Here is a 17,227-nt window from a genome sequence, read left to right on the forward strand (position 1 = left end):
ACTGTACTTTTTACTATATACCAGAGTGTTTATATTTTTGTTTACTATTTATTATTATTGTAATATATGTAAGCAAGTCCTAAAAACTTGACTTTAAAGTAGATTTTCCTTGGCATGCATTAAACATTTTAACTGACATACAAGTAAACTCTTATATTATTTTTTTAGCCGGCTTTTGGTTATAGATCCAAATCCCTGAAAAACATAAACAACTTTTTTGTTGCTTTTAGCAGGAATTACCGGCGAAAAAATAACATAGAAGCTCCAATATTTGTTTACATTTTGTTGAAAAAAAAAAAAAAAAAAAAAATCAAAAAATAAAATTAAACAGCAACGTCCTGTATTTTTATGGAAAATAGTTTTTACCTCAATATTGTAAGTGCACAATAACAGAGTGTGTAGCAGCAGTAGAGAAACTGAACCAAACAATTTGAAAAAAAGCTATATAGAGAAGGGGCAAAGCACTTAAAGCTAAACAAAACAAACCATGTTTTACTACATACATGATCTTTTTCTACTGAAGTATTCGCCAATGTTGTGAACCAACAGAGCTTTAAAAGAATTATATCTAAAGTTCAATATTTGTATATTCTACAGCCTAAAAGTAGGCTACATGTTTGGTTTTCGTTTTAGCCTTAAAGTATGTTAAATATTTCATTAGTTAGAACTTGAGTATAGAGAAGTTTAGTTGCAACTAAAATATGAACTTCACTTTAACGGGTGAAACTAGCCAAAAGCTGTTTTTGAAAAGCTTTAGCAGAGAAGTTCAAACATTTTACAATTTCAGAATGTTTTGGTTAGAGTAAAGAAAGGTAAAGACAACTAAAATATCAACTTTGTGTAAAGTGCTGAGAGAAGTCAAAAGCTGTTTTAAAAAAGCTTTTTTTAGAAAAATATGAGTTTGATTTGAAATATTATAAGTTTCTAAAATAAGTTTTAAAACTTTATAAAGTAGTTTGAAATTAGAACAAAATTCATCTACAAATTTAAGGAATTTAGAATTTCGAAAGCTTTTTATTAGAACCTAAGAGTATGCTAAACATTTTGCTATTTAAAACAATAAAGTTCAGTGGTTAAAAACGATTAATGGTAAAGACAACCATAACATGAACTTTAGCAAAACTGATGAAAGTAAACAAAAGTTTTTCAAAAAGCTTCAGCAGCAGCAGTACGTATGCTAAAAATGTTGGTATTTAAAACTTGAGTACAATAAAGTTTAGTTGCTAAAAACGAGGAATGGTGAAGACAACCAATATATGTACTTTATCTTAAATGATGAACATAATCAAAAGCTTTTTGAAAAAGCTTTAGCAGCAGTATGGAAATTACACTTTTTTTAAAATTACAAAGTTTGCTTATTAATTTCGAAATCAAATTAAAATTCAGATGAAATTTGAAAAAAGCTGTTTTAGCATAAAAAAGTAAAATGATTTTGACTTGTATTATTAGAGTCTAAAGGTATAATTTCTTAAGTAAGAAGGGATTTATAGAGTAGTTTAAAATTGGATCAAATTCACTTACAAATTCAATTTAGAATTTCTAAAGCTTTTTGTTAGAACCTAAGAGTATCTAAACATTTTATTACATAGAACTTGAGTACAATTAGGTTTAGTGGTTAAAAATGAAATATGAATGGTAAAGACAACCGAAATTTGAGCTTTAACTAAACTGATTAAGATAATCAAAAGCTGTTTTTAAAAGCTTTACTGCTGCTAAAGCTTTTTAAAACAGTAAAAGAAATTTAAATTAGTTTAAAATTAAAAAGTTATTTACTTATAAAGCTTACAGTTCGAAATCAGATCAAGTTTTAGCTGAGCTTAGTCAAAAGCTTATTTAGAAAAGCTTTAGCAGTAAAATGATTTTGACTTGAAATATTAGAGGCTAAAAGTTTAATTTCTTAAATAAGTTGAAGGGATCTTTAGAGTAGTTTGAAATCACATCAAAATTGACTTATAACTTAAAGGAATTTAAACTTTCGAAAGCTTTTTGTTATAACCTAAAAGTATGCTTAACATTTTATTACATAAAACTTGATTACAATAAATTTTAGAGGTTAAAAACGAGGAATGGTAAAGATATTCAAAATATGAGCTTTAACTAAACTAATGAACGTTATAAAAAACTGTTTTAAAAAGCTTTAGTAGAAATATGTAAGAGAATTATAAAATTTTTTTAAAATTAAAAAGTTTACTTATTAATTTAGGTTAAAGTTCAAAATCGAATGAAAATTCAGCTAAAATGTTTTAAAAGCTAACTTAGAAAAGCTTTAGCTGAAATATACAAAATAATTTTGAATTTAAATATAAGAGATCTAAGCTGAGGTTTTAAAAAATTTTTCAAAATCTTAACAAACTTTAGTGGTAAATTTTGAAATTGTCTAAAGCTTTTTATATTTACAATACTTTCAAACTCTGCTATTGTTTGTTGTTGTTGTTGAATGTATGCATATGTTTTGCACTTTATTTGCTTTTTGTTTTTTTGTACTTGAATTTTTGTTCATATAAGGATTTTTCTTTTGGTTTATTTTGCTGCCATAACAACTACCCCATTATTGGAATTGTACTTGTACCACATTTAAGTACTCGGATGGCTTTACAATAAAAACAAAAAGCTATACTCTGCAACTAGTTTTTTTTTTTGGTTGTAATCTATCCCAATGCCTGATGCACCTTGTTATGAATTTCGCTTTTTATTTTCATTTCTTGCTCTTCACAAATTGTTCGTTTTTTTTGGGTGCTTTTATGAAGCTGGTGAAAGATTGAGACCACTTAACTAACATTTTATAATAATTAAGAAAAAAAGTTAACAAAAAGGTTTCTTTTTTATGTCTGATGATATTGTTTATCATTATTTCTTGAAGTGGAACAAATGTTAGTTATATGATGTTATAATTTCACCATTGTTATTTGGGTTTTTGTTTTTCTTAAAATATAAGTAAATATGAAGCGTATACAGACATACATTTTATATTTTTACATAATTTCATTAATGAATTCTTGAATACATTTTCATTATGCTGCTGTTCTCGATAATACACAGAAAAAGTTTTGTTATCTTTAGATTTTGTAGTTACCTCCATGTAATTTGTATTGCAGCAACTAAAAAAGTTATTTAACAAAATCAAAGTATTCGACTAACCAAAGAAATTTAGTTGCCACAACTAATCAGAAATCAACAAATTTAATTAAGCTTTCGCCCTTAATTTTCAGGAGACTTATACTGGTTGAGACAACAGATGTGTGTTTATTTGAGACAATTATTATATGAATATTTTAGTTGTTACAACTGAAATAAACATTTGATGTTTTCAAAACAATTGTTTCAGTGTATTTAAATATTTTATTTTTATGATTTTTGGGAAAACATCTTTTTATATTTATTTTTCATTTGAGTGCTTTAAATTTACACATACACTCGCACTCAAAGAATGCTAAATAAAGTTAAAGAGGGCTGATAAATATAAAAAAAGTTTGAAGTTGTGTTTCTTTTTTATTTTTATTATTTTGTAAAATGTAAATATAATTGTAGATTTAATTTTAATGAGCACTGTTGTTTTTCGCGTTTTTTGTTGTTTTATTTTTTTTAGTAAATTACTGGAAATTTTATGTAGCATACTTTTAGTGTGTTAATAAATAAGCATATTCATTGTATACCTTTTGGAGTGCTTTAAGTATTTATGCAATTTTTGATTCAAAATAAACTTTGCAATTAATTAAATATGAATTTTGATTAATATTTCAAGGAAATTAAAACAAAATATTTTGATTTAAAAGATTTGAGCGAGGTAGAGCTTTGTCTGTTTCAAGGAGTAAACAAAATTTGTCTTATTTTAAGAGCTTTTTTTTACTTAGAAGTATTCACAAAAGACCTATTCGTATCTAAGTTAACCAAATCTCTGAGCTTTGTTGTAGTTATACACTCGAAAAGAGTTAATTTTATAACCAGTAATGTGTAATGTATTTAAAATATTTTTTTATTGCGTTTTAAGTTTAAACGTATTAATCATAAATATCATGCATAAAGTGTTTTAAATGTTGCACAAAATAATAAAATGCTGACGCATAACTTAAACACTTTTATGAAATCATTACAGCGCACACAAAAAAACACAACAAATATTCGCATAAAGATAGAAGTAGGAATATAAAAAAAAATAAAAATAAATGAGCTCACATCATAATAATGATTAAAGCAAAAAACTAAAGGAAAGGAAATGAAGAGACTTAGGTTAAGAATAAAGAAGGGCCTATCCGCATTATCATTACAATTAATTTTGTAATTAAAAAGCTTTCAGCTAGAAAATCAAAAAAATAACTTCTTAGATACTCTGGGTTTGAAAGCTCTAACGGTTGAATAACTATAAAACTTTTAAGTAAAATAGTTTAAAAGCTTTCAAATTATGTAACTGTTTAGCAGCTGTTTTGGATACCTGAAAGATATACAGTGTCAAGCTTTAGCTGTATTTTCAAAAGTTTTTAAGTCGTACTTTTAAAGAGATTTCTATACATTGAACTACAAAAAAAGCTTTCAAGTAAAGTGGCTTAAAAGCTTTTAAATAATACATTCGTTCATAATTTGCTTAAGAAAAGCTTTCTGCAAGATGTTAAGACTCTGCGTTGATTATATAAGTTTTATGTCTGAGCTGCAAAATTCAAAAGCTTTTGAATCGTGTATTGAGAACCTTTGAGACTACGTAAGTAATCTTTTAAACAACAAAGAACTTTTTAAGTGGAAAAGCTTAAAAGCTTTCAAATAATGTAACTGTTCATTAGCTATTTAAGATTACTGAAGGATCTTTAGATAATAAGTTGGTTATCTAAGAAGTTCGGACGTTTTTAATGCAAGTAACTATTTCAAAAAAGCTTTCTGTTTTCTGGTTATCTAAGAGTTGCGTGCCTTAGTTAGCATTTCACTGGTCTTTAGGGAATCTTTACAGATGTTACATATGTACATAAGTGCTGTAATTAAATTATTGCAAGAGTTTTGTTTTTTTTTCAATTGTGTCTCTGTTGTTTTTATTGTTTTTTAAAGCTTACTAATAAAACAAGTTTTAAACAAGGTGTAAAACGCAATATTTCGCCTCTATTTCTTAAACGTTTGTTTTTCTGAAAAAAAAAAATATTTCAAAAATTAAATAAATGAGCAGATTGCAGAGTTATGAAAAAAATGCCAGGAAAATAAAGAATTTATTCTTAAAAAAAAATAATAAAAATGGTATTAAAAAGCAGAAAATTGCTGAAAATTTATAAGAGAAAATATGTTTCCAGACTAGAGAAAAATTTCATAATATGTATAAGCTTTTTAGTCTAGTATAACAGCAAACAAGACAAAATAACAACAGTCACATTGTTATGTAAAGAATTTGCTAGCAAAAGCTTACATTAGCAAGCCAGACATTACCAAACCCCTGACAAGTAATGTATAAGGTGTTTAATAAACGACCTTTTGCGTTAATATTTTTTTAACATTAAAGAATTTGAATTTCCTTGAAATTAAAGAGTTTTAATTTCTTTAAAATTCTAAAGCTATGACTAAGTTTTTGCAACTTTTTGCACTTCATCTTTTTTTTGCGAAATGTGTAATAAATATATTCTGTAAACAACCGGCATTTTTATCATTGGCATCATCATTAGCAGCAGCAGCAACAACATCTTCCTCGCTATTGCCAGCCTCTTCAAATACAATAAGCTTTGGTCGTTTACAGTTGATGGACTTTAAAGTTTCATCTCTCTTAGAATTGATTTGAGGAAAGTGTGTTCTGCTCCGTTTTTATTATGTTGTATTTTTGTTGCATCAAGCATCAAATTTATACATATACTATAAAAATAAATAAATAAGCGTAGCCAAAGCCATTGTACTTTTGGCGTCACTAGTTTCTTTTTTTTTTTGTTAGTTCAAACGACCGGCAGTCAGCCAGAATTCAGTGAAACCATGGTTTTTAGCACAAGAACTATGTATGTATGTATGTACGATGGGTATATGTAAGAGTTTATATTCTGTTATAATAAAGGTTTGAGGGACTATCACTGGGTCTTTGTGGTCAATGCAACCAAGGCAAAATAGTATGTACAAAAATATATATTTTCTTTGTTATGCACTTTTTTGTAAAGAGGCTCCTCATCAAAATTTACTTTTACTCGTACCAATAAAATGCCAGGGATTGTTTTTTTTTTTTGCAAAAAATATAGCAAAAAGAGCGAAAAACACCAAAATTTATATAAAAAACTTTAACCACAAATACTACAAATTCATTTCATTGCGCTGTTCTTTGTATCATGTGATTTTTTTTGATCTTTTGTTTTGTACAAAAAAGTTCATTTTGGAATTTATGCCGAACTGACCTCCTCAATAATTTTGTGTGTATGTTATTTTCCATGTTGAAGATTTTTAAGCATCAAGTGTTGATAAAGAGCTTTTTTTTCGTTGAAAATCCAAACAGGAAATGTCTTATATTCGTATTTTATTATTTTTAAGAAATTTCCATAAAAAAGTATAATTCTACTTTATTTTAAGATAAAAATAAATAAAGTATTTTAAAATCAAAATGTTAAATACCATAAACTTTAATGTATTTCTGTTGATTAAAGCTCATACCTATTTACGTTTACCTTGAAATTGATAGAGATCTTCTTAAGCTTTTAGAAATCTTACTTTGTAAAAACCATATCAAGTTGATCATTTTGCATAAAAAAGCTCTTTTTCAGTTAGATAAACAATTTAGAAGACGTAGAAAGTCTTTCTCTTAATCATTACAATTTACTTTCATATTCAAAAGCTTTCACCTTAAAAATGACTTTTTGGATACTCTGAGTCTGTAAACTCAAAAAATATATCAGCTATTGAAGTGTTAGTAACATTCTAGATTTTCAAAATATAAGGAAAAAAGTTTTCTGAATGAAATATTCAAAAGCTTTCAAGATAGTACATTATAAAAGCTTTTATGCTACTGAAGTGTTAATAAGCTGTAAACAAGTTTTCTACAGGAGATTTCAAAAAAGCTTTCATAGAGGAAACAGCTACAAAGTTTTAAGGGTATGAAACTGTTATAAAATTGTATAAAATCTTTATAGATAACATTTTAGAAAGCTTTTCTCATACAACAGATACCAAGTTTATATGATATTGTCCTTTAAATAAGCTGCAAAAAAGCTTTCTGCAGGATATTTTTTAAAAGCTTTCACAGTAGAACAGCTACAAAGCTTGTATGCTATTGAACTGTTGATAAAGCTTTCTGCAATAAAGTACATCTACAAAGCTTTAATGCTATTAGACTTATAATAAGCTGCACAAAAGCATTCTGGAGTAAATTTTTAAAAGCATAACTACAAAGCTATTATTCAATTGAAATAGTACACTGTGAACAAGCTTTCATAATAGAACAACTACAAAGCTTGTATGCTATTGAACTTTTAATAAGTTATAAAAAAGCTTTCTGCAATAAAGCACGCATACAAAGCTTTAATGCTCTTTAATATGTAATAAGCTGTAATCAAGAATACTGGAGGAAATTTTCTAAAGCTTTCAAGATAGCATAACTACAAAGTTTTTATGCAATTGAAATAGGGAACTGTGAACAAGCTTTAAAATAACATTCTCAAAGATATTTGCAAAAGCTTTCATGATAGAGTACCTACAAAGCAAACCTATAAATAAGCTGCAAAAAAGCTTTCGGCAGAATGTTTTTAAAAGCTTTCAATATGGAAGAGCTACAAAGCTTGTATGCTCTTGAACTTTTAATAAGGTATAAAAAAGCTTTCTCCAATAAAGCACGTATACAAAGCTTTAAAGCTCTTAAACATGTAATAAGCTGTAATAAAGTATTTTGGAGGAAATTTTCTAAAGCTTTCATGATAGTATAACTACAAAGCTTTTATGCATTTGAAATTTTAAAAAGCTGTAAAAAGCTTTCTTAAGGAAATTTTCAAAAGTTTTACAGATAGAACGTTGCGATTTTGTTTTATAAATCTTTTATATAATAAAAATTTATTTACGAATATGGGGAAAGGATTTCTTAAAAGCTTTTTTAGTATTCTATCTATTTCCTGATATTGAAAGTTTAAAGTTGCTCAAAAAGCAAAGTTTGAGCTTTTAAAATAAGTTTGATCTCGAGGCTGGAAAATTCAAAAGCTTTTATGTCGTGTTTTGAAAAAGCTTTTTCAATATTAAGAGTTTATTTTACAACCTGTTAGCTTTAAAAACGTTTCTTTGTGACAATGATATGTATATACGATTGAAGCTTTAACATTTTAAATTTTAGTATGTAAAGCGAGCTTTAGGCTTTTAAATTAAATAGCTCGTGTTATAAGAGACTCTAGAACTTCTAGTTTTTATTAATTGAATGCATATTTATTTTTATAACAAAAACTATTTGCTAAATATTTCCCAAATAATGAAAGCTTTTCTTGCTTTTGTTTTCCATTAATAAACCATTTGACATAATTTTTTCCTTCTTCTTACAAAACTTGACATTTTTAAAATAATGTCTTAATATAACTCATTAATTTCGCCTCAAGTAAAACCCTGCCGAAAATTAATTAATAAATCTTTTATATTACTTTTTATGCTGTTTGTTTTTAACCACTTCAAAATATGCTCGATCATACTTTTCAAACCACTACTACGCTTAATAAAAAGCAGGCAGTCAGGCAACCAAGCTTTAGGAAATTGTTAACAAAAGAATAAAAGCAACAAAAAATTTAACTCCAGCAACAATTTATTGTTATTGATGGTAATGACTGTTGTTAAAATAACTAAAAGAAATTAATGCTGTTTTGTAAGTTTGCTACTGTTTCAGTTTCAGTTAAAGTTAATCTTTTAAATGACTCTTATGCTTGCAAGTTTGTCCGTCAGTTGGTTGGTCTTCTATATATGTTAATAATGATGTTCGTGCCCCTTTTTACTGTTGTTTTTGTTGTTGTGATTACATATTCATAAACATATTTAAGCCTTGCCTCATATAGAGTCTATATCATATATCATGTTGTTGTTGTTGCAGCCCAGGGTAATAAGCAAAAAGTGGAAAAAACTATATATAACTGAAAAGGAGTGGTCATGGTTTTTATTTTCCATTTATACCACCAAAAATATTTCCAGTAAAAGATGTTGATTCGTGATTTTGCGTAATTATTTTGTGTCTGTATAAACTATAGTAATGATGTTGTTTAAGCTTTCTGTAATGGCTAATTGATTTTTTCAACAATGATTGATGCTTATGGTTTTAGGGGTGCCTCTTTGTTGTTCTTTAAGGTTTTTTTAGGAACTTATTTTTTTTTTTGTATTTTGTAATAAATTTTTATATTTTATGATAGTTTAAGGGAATATTGTTACAAACTCTTAAGTAGTGACTCCAGTAATAAGGTGTTAACATAATTAGGGTTTAAAATGTATTTTTACTTAATTGAAGACAAGGTCAAGTGGTCGTTATCACTTGAGATATGTTTTGCAGGAAGCAACTTACCTAAAAAGAGAAAGAAACGAAATAATAATTAGTATGAAGTATTATAAAAAGAAAGGAATAAGAGTAAAGTGTTACTTAAAAAAGTATATATGTATAGTATATCATTATATAGGGAATGGTGTAAGGCTTTACTCAACATTATTTCAATTTATAAAAGAAAAATCGTGTTTTTTTTATAACTATTTAAAGGAAACTATAAGTACTTGAAAACAAAAGTTTCTTTAAACTATTAAAATGATCAAAATCCAATAATATTCTAAGATTATATTGAAAGCTTTCAAATACGTCTAAAATTTCAATTGAAAGCTTTTGGTGAATAAGGAAAAGTTTTTAAAATGAGCAAACAGTTCATGATAAAAGTCTTGTCAAGTTTTTAAATCATCAAAATCCTAAACATCTTAGATACTATTACTTAAAAGCTCTCAAGCTTAATTAAAACATAAAAAGAAATTACCTTCAAAAGCTGATCAAAATCCAATAATATTCTATGATTCTATTGGAAGCTTTCAAATATGATACAAATTTTAATTGTAAGCTTTTGGTGAAGAAAGAAAAGTTTCATTAAGTTTTTAAAATAAGCAAACAGTTCATTATAATAGCTTTGTCAAGTTTTAAAATCATCAAGATTCAAAATTTCTTAGCTACTATTACTTAAAAGCTCTCAAGCTTAATTAAAGCATAAAAAGAAATGCCTTCAAAAGCTTTAGTTTAATAAAATTTAAAATTTTTATTGAAAGTTTTCAAATACGACTCAAATTTTAATCGAAAGCTTTTGGTAAAGAAAGAAAAGTTCCATTAAGTTTTCAAAATGAGCAACTATTACCAAATGGTGATGAAATAAAAGTTTCATTAAGTTTTTCATGATAAAAGTCTTGTTAAGTTTTTAAATCATCAAAATCAAAAATTTCTTAGATACAATTACTTAAATTACCTTTAAAAGCTTTAGTTTCATAAAATATCAATTTTATCAATCTAAATTTCCAAAAAAAAGTCTTGTCTGACTCAGTTTTAAGAAAATCCATTTAAATTTTAACATTTGACACAAACTATTGGCATTTTTAAAACACATTAATAATTAATTAATAAAATCCTTTTAATTAATATAATGCAACCCAGAAAAATGATTAAACAAACACTCTGCAATAATAAAGTAAGAAAAAACAACAACCACTGAACTTTCGTAAACAACATGGCCATGGTTGTGAATGTGTATATGAGTTTGGGAAACCTAAAAACAATAACAACACATTTACATTGACAATAACAACAACAGCAGCAGCAGCAGCAGCAACAAAACAGCAAAAACAAAAGTATCAACAATAATAAAGGCAACGAACGACATCACTAAAGTGAATGCCCTGCATTAGTGACGTCACATAAAAACAAGACCTACACATGCATGTATCATGCATTCAGTCAGGCAGGCAGGCAGGCAGGCATACAATAATGATAACACATCAACAAACAATAATAACAGCAACAATAACGACAATAATAATGTATTAAACAACAAGTGAGTAGAACAGCAACAATAATAATACAACACACTCATACGTATAGGCAGACAGACAGGATGATTGAAACTAAAACTGCCACAAAAAGAAGGCTTCTCTCATGCTTACACACATACATACACACATTCAGTCATGTTACTCTTGGAGTTGCATGACCGGCTGGCTGGTCTATCGGCTTTGGTTGGTTATTTGGTTTCTTTTTCAGTCGTGCACTAGATACTCTGTACAAGCAAAATATAGGCAACAGATGAGTAACAAAACAACAACTATAACAACAAAGTACTTATACATTACAGCAAATGCTGCATGTATGCATGCATGATAATGCAACAAACAAACGCAGCACACATTTCGTATAAATTTTCAAAACAAACCGGCTAAAAAAAATTTAACAACAAACTTCCACAATAAATATTGCAAAAAACAACAACAACTTTGCAATTACTCTTTGTTTTCTTTCTTCACTGCACCACTACATTAAAGTTCCCTTTTCCTTTTATGTGGTTTGTTGTGATACTTTTTGTTGTTGTTTGCTTGCTTGCTTGAAAGCGGTAGAATATGAAGAGCAAAATAAAAAAATCCTAAAGAAATATTAAAAGCAAAACAGAAAATTGCAAATAGAAATTGTAAATATGGGTAAAGAAGGAAAACAAAGAGAAAGACATTAAAAAAAGATTTTGAAAACAGATGAACGTACATTGATCTATAAAAACAAATTAAAGAAAAAAACAAAAACATTAAAGAACCATAACAAAAAAGTTTGAAAGCAAGTTGTGATAGACAACGATCTTGCAAATACCCTAACAAAAGCTTTAGAGAAACTTAATGAAAACGAAGCTTTAAAAATAATAAATGAACTTTGGACAGAGACTTAATAAAAAATTATTCATTAAATGGTAAGCTTTAAAAGTGATAAAATAACTTTTGACATATATATTTTTAAAGCTTTTTGATAGACTTTTTCTGCTTTATTATTATTATACGTAAAAGCTTTTACTAAAACTATTCAGTTTTTGAAGATTCTAAAAACTTAACAAAACTTCTATTTGTTAAAGCTTTTGGATAGACCTTTTCTGTATTTCAAAAGCTAAGAAAATCAGACTTTTATAAAGAAGTTTTTAGCATTATTCTTTTTGCATTTAAAAGCTTTTACTAAAATCTTTGGAAAAAAACTAAGCTTTTATTTTGCAATTATGTATTTGTCTTTTAAACTTAACGATGCTTACTTTCCATGTTAAAAGCTTTTTTCATCTTTGAGACTTTCCCCCGTAAACCATCACTGCCATACCTAACCAATGTAGGGCACTTTGGAGTGGAACGAACTTTAGTAAACTGCATTTACAAGCAGCAGAAGCAGATGAGCAAGAGGAAAACGACAGGGCAAAGAAAAAAAGTAAAGCAACGAACGATAAAATGTAAACAACCATGATGTGTTTGCAGCACGTACGATGTAGTAAAAAATTGTGGAAATAAAAAACTATAATAAAAACAAAAAACATATGAGAGAGTACCACACTAGTAAAACTGGTATAAGTAAATATACATATATGTATATAATCTATATGTATGTGAGCACAGTGTTACAAATGTAGCAACAATAACAATTATATATTCACATTACTTTTAAGGGCTTAGAAAAACCGTTAGTAGAGCTTTTATGGTATAGCTCAAGTTCATGAACTTATTATGCTTTAACAGACTGAAAATTTAACTTAAGGATCAACACAACTCTTTCTGAGCTTTTAACTTGTACATTAAATTTTTCCACAACAGTTTTTCGGATGCAAAATTGTAGTAAATCTAATAAAGCGCTTATGTAGTTTGCGCCTCCTCGAACGAACTACTGTGCGTATGAGCTTTTTTCGCGTGTTTTCTTTTTTTGTATACATATATTTATACGTAATGTAGTGCAATAACCAACAATTAAATAAACGAAGTTGTAGTTCTTTGTATGTAAAAGGATGCATAAACAAAAATATATCTATTTAAAAACAGATGAAAATCAGCACGAACACTTGATTAAAGTTTTCAACAAAAACATACTCTACTATTGATCATAAACAAAAAAAACTTTCAACTTAGACGATTTTAGAATGTTTACAGAAAGTTATAGGAAAAAGGGTCTAAAACAAAAAAGAATAGAAATAAATTGGAATAGTGTTGCAAGTTTAAATACTTGTACTAGGAAAAAACAACAATAATAACAACAAAAGGAAATATAGATAACAAAGAAACAAGTACTTAAGCACTCGGCTTTAAAAACAGAAAATAACCATCACACATTAAATAAGAAAAAAGTCTAAAATATCGCACAGTGGGGCTAAGAAAACGGAATAAATAGGAAATAATTTTAAAATTTGTGGATAAATATTTTTGAAATATAAACCAGAATTGAACAAGGTCTGAACTAGAACAGAACTAGAACAGAACTAGAACAGAACTAGAACAGAACTAGAACAGAACTAGAACAGAACTAGAACAGAACTAGAACAGAACTAGAACAGAACTAGAACAGAACTAGAACAGAACTAGAACAGAACTAGAACAGAACTAGAACAGAACTAGAACAGAACTAGAACAGAACTAGAACAGAACCAGAACAGAACTAGAACAGATCTAGAACAGAACAAGAACAGAACTGGAACAGAACTAGAACAGAACTAGAACAGAACAAGAACAGAACTAGAACAGAACTAGAACAGAACTAGAACAGAACTAGAACAGAACTAGAACAGAACTATAACAGAACTAGAACAGAACAGAACTAGAACAGAACTAGAACAGAACTAGAACAGAACTAGAACAGAACTAGAACAGAACTAGAACAGAACTAGAACAGAACTAGAACAGAACTAGAACAGAACTAGAACAGAACTAGAACAGAACTAGAACAGAACTAGAACTGAACTAGAACTGAACTAGAACTGAACTAGAACTGAACTAGAACTGAACTAGAACTGAACTAGAACTGAACTAGAACTGAACTAGAACTGAACTAGAACTGAACTAGAACTGAACTAGAACTGAACTAGAACTGAACTAGAACTGAACTAGAACTGAACTAGAACTGAACTAGAACTGAACTAGATCTGAACTAGAACTGAACTAGAACTGAACTAGAATCTGAACTAGAACTGAACTAGAACTGAACTAGAACTGAACTAGAACTGAACTAGAACTGAACTAGAACTGAACTAGAACTGAACTAGAACTGAACTAGAACTGAACTAGAACTAACTAGAACTGAACTAGAACTGAACTAGAACTGAACTAGATCTGAACTAGAACTGAACTAGAACTGAACTAGAACTGAACTAGAACTGAACTAGAACTGAACTAGATCTGAACTAGAACTGAACTAGAACTGAACTAGAACTGAACTAGAACTGAACTAGAACTGAACTAGAACTGAACTAGATCTGAACTAGAACCGAACTAGAAGTGAACTAGAAGTGAACTAGAACTGAACTAGAACTGAACTAGAACTGAACTAGAACTGAACTAGAACTGAAGTAGAACTGAACTAGAACTGAACTAGAACTGAACTAGAACTGAACTAGAACTGAACTAGAACTGAACTAGAACTGAACTAGAACTGAACTAGAACTGAACTAGAACTGAACTAGAACTGAACTAGAACTGAACTAGAACTGAACTAGAACTGAACTAGAACTGAACTAGAACTGAACTAGAACTGAACTAGAACTGAACTAGAACTGAACTAGAACTAACCTAGAACTGAACTAGAACTAGAACTAACTGAACTATGGTACTATTCTTCAACTAATTCCAGTTAAAATTTAATTTTAAAAGTACAACTTTAAAATCTGCTCCTCTTCCCACTTAAAGCATGTGAGTACAAGAGAGCTTAACGAGTATTAATGCATGAGTGCAATCAGGCATGTATGTATGTATGTATGTATGAATGTGTGTATGTACATATATTTGTAGCTGTGATTATAAGTAGGATAAAATAACAATAACAAAAATGTAGTAAACAAAACAATAGTATAATGGAGAAGCAAAAAACGACTACAACGACAGCAACTAACCATAAACAACAGCAAATTATATGAACAACAACACCAGCAACAGCAAAAAAAAAAAAATTAAATAAAAGATGAAGTAGAAAAAATAATGGCAACCAAACAAAACTGTTGCTTTGACATGACTCAACATGACAATCACAGATAAGTTCTTTTTCTATTCTATAGCAATTTTTTCTTGTTTAAAGCGGCTGCTGCAGATGATTATTGCTGTTTGCTGTTAATGCTGCTGCTGTTGCCTGCTTTCATGTTTGCTTCAATAAAATGTTGATGATGTTCATCCTCCTTCTTAAAGTTTTGTTTTGTTTGGTTCAGTTTTCCTAGCTTTAAGCAAACGTGGAAACCCAGCAAAAACTCGGTAATGGGTTGTACTTCCATAACCACTTACTTTTCAATGACTATTACTTACCGTCTGCATTACATAGAAGTACTCTAGTAATGACTTTCTTATAATCTGATATAGAAGTACTTTATTTTCGGCTTTGTCATTTTGTTTGCACATTTTATTTAATTGCGTTTTAAGAATTGTGTTTTAAAAAAATAAAAAAAAAAAATTAGTTTTGTTTGTGAAAACCATTATTTGACGCGCAATAAAATAGCTAAGCAGTGGTGCAGTGTGTAGAACATTTGACTAACAAACCGAAGCCCCTGGTTCGTATTCTAGCTGGCTCTTTTTATTATTAAAAAACAAAACAACTTACTCAACAACTGTTTTGTAAGGGAAATTGCAAGTACTTCTTTAAGTCCCTATTTGTAAGCGTGCGTAGAAGTACTTGCCTCCAATGACATCACCGTGTTAAAATAATGACTTAAAATGCTAATGAAGAAGTAGTGAAAAGAGGTTTTATTAGCTATTTAACTCATTACTTTTCAATGTAAGTTTTTCCTGGGAACGTTTATCTTATAAGGTTTTTATAGTTTTTTCTTTCTATTTATTTTGTTTTGATTATGAGTATGTTGGGCTTGGAAGTCTTCAAAAGTTTTTTTTGTTATTTTTATTATTTCTGTATTTATTTCCATGGTTTTCTTCTTATAAAAATTCTACTGCGCAATAGTATTTTATATAAGCAATTGTTGTTGCTGTTGTTATTGCTAGTGCATGGCATTAAATGCATTCATTGCACGTTGCAGCGATAATTATGCCAAGTATTAAGCATTGTATAGTTGTTTAATTTTTTTGTGTTTCTTTTGTTTTTCTTCCCATCTTTTTATTCCGTATTCTATGAGTATGTATGAGTTTGTGTGTATGTTTGATTTTTTTATATCAAATGTATGAAATGTAAACATTTGTGCACATTTAAACATACTCTGTGTATGTGATTGTGTTGCACTTTTAGAGTGGCATAAATAAAAGTTGAATATTACATGCCGCTTCTAAATTTTTTTTCATCTTCTTCTATTTCATTTCCCTCATCTGTGTTTCTTCAAAACTAACTGCGAACTTCAATTAAGGAAGTATTAATGGTCACAACACGACTTTAATATAAAATTTATTTCGAGTTCATTTTTTTATATTACATATTTGTAAAAGCACAGTAAAAGAGTTTAAGTTTTTATATTATTAAATTAAATGTAAGGAAAATTAGGAAAATATTTTTTTTTTAAAGTTTGCAATTTATTTTTGCAAAAAATCGTAATGTTTAGAACCAAACTAAACCAAAATTAGTTCTAGTTCTGTTTCATTTCAGTTCTACTTCAGTTCGAGTACAGTTCTAGTTCAGTTCTAGTTCAGTTCTAGTTCAGTTCTAGTTCAGTTCTAGTTCAATTCTAGTTCAGTTCTAGTTCAGTTCTAGTTCAGTTCTAGTTCAGTTCTAGTTCAGTTCTAGTTCAGTTCTAGTTCAGTTCTATTTCAGTTCTAGTTCAGTTCTAGTTCAGTTTAGTTAGTTCAGTTCTAGTTCAGTTCTAGTTCAGTTCTAGTTCAGTTCTAGTTCAGTTCTAGTTCAGTTCTAGTTCAGTTCTAGTTCAGTTCTGTTCAGTTCTAGTTCAGTTCTAGTTCAGTTCTAGTTCAGTTCTAGTTCAGTTCTAGTTCAGTTCTAGTTCAGTTCTAGTTCAGTTCTAGTTCAGTTCTTGTTCAGTTCTAGTTCAGTTCTAGTTCAGTTCTAGTTCAGCTCTAGTTCAGCTCTAGTTCAGTTCTAGTTCAGTTCTTGTTCAGTTCTAGTTCAGTTCTAGTTCAGTTCTAGTTCAGTTCTTTTTCTAGTTCAGTTCTAGTT

At 28.4% G+C, this 17,227-nt stretch overlaps 1 protein-coding gene across 1 annotated transcript in view; it reads right to left on the reverse strand.

The window, feature by feature from the left end:
• Positions 1-2,438: 2,438 nt before the first annotated feature.
• The window catches only part of LOC119604904, a 134,868-nt gene continuing 120,079 nt past the window's right edge, over positions 2,439-17,227 (reverse strand). Inside the window, exon 5 of the mRNA XM_037957807.1 lies at positions 2,439-9,457. Coding sequence (XP_037813735.1) covers positions 9,410-9,457 — 48 coding nt within the window. The 3' untranslated portion in view covers positions 2,439-9,409. The remainder of the gene's footprint in view (positions 9,458-17,227) is intronic.

This window comes from Lucilia sericata, unplaced genomic scaffold (genome assembly GCF_015586225.1).
Source record: "Lucilia sericata isolate MDLA Ls3-8-SP2 unplaced genomic scaffold, ASM1558622v1 Contig000442F_arrow, whole genome shotgun sequence".
NCBI lineage: Eukaryota > Metazoa > Arthropoda > Insecta > Diptera > Calliphoridae > Lucilia > Lucilia sericata.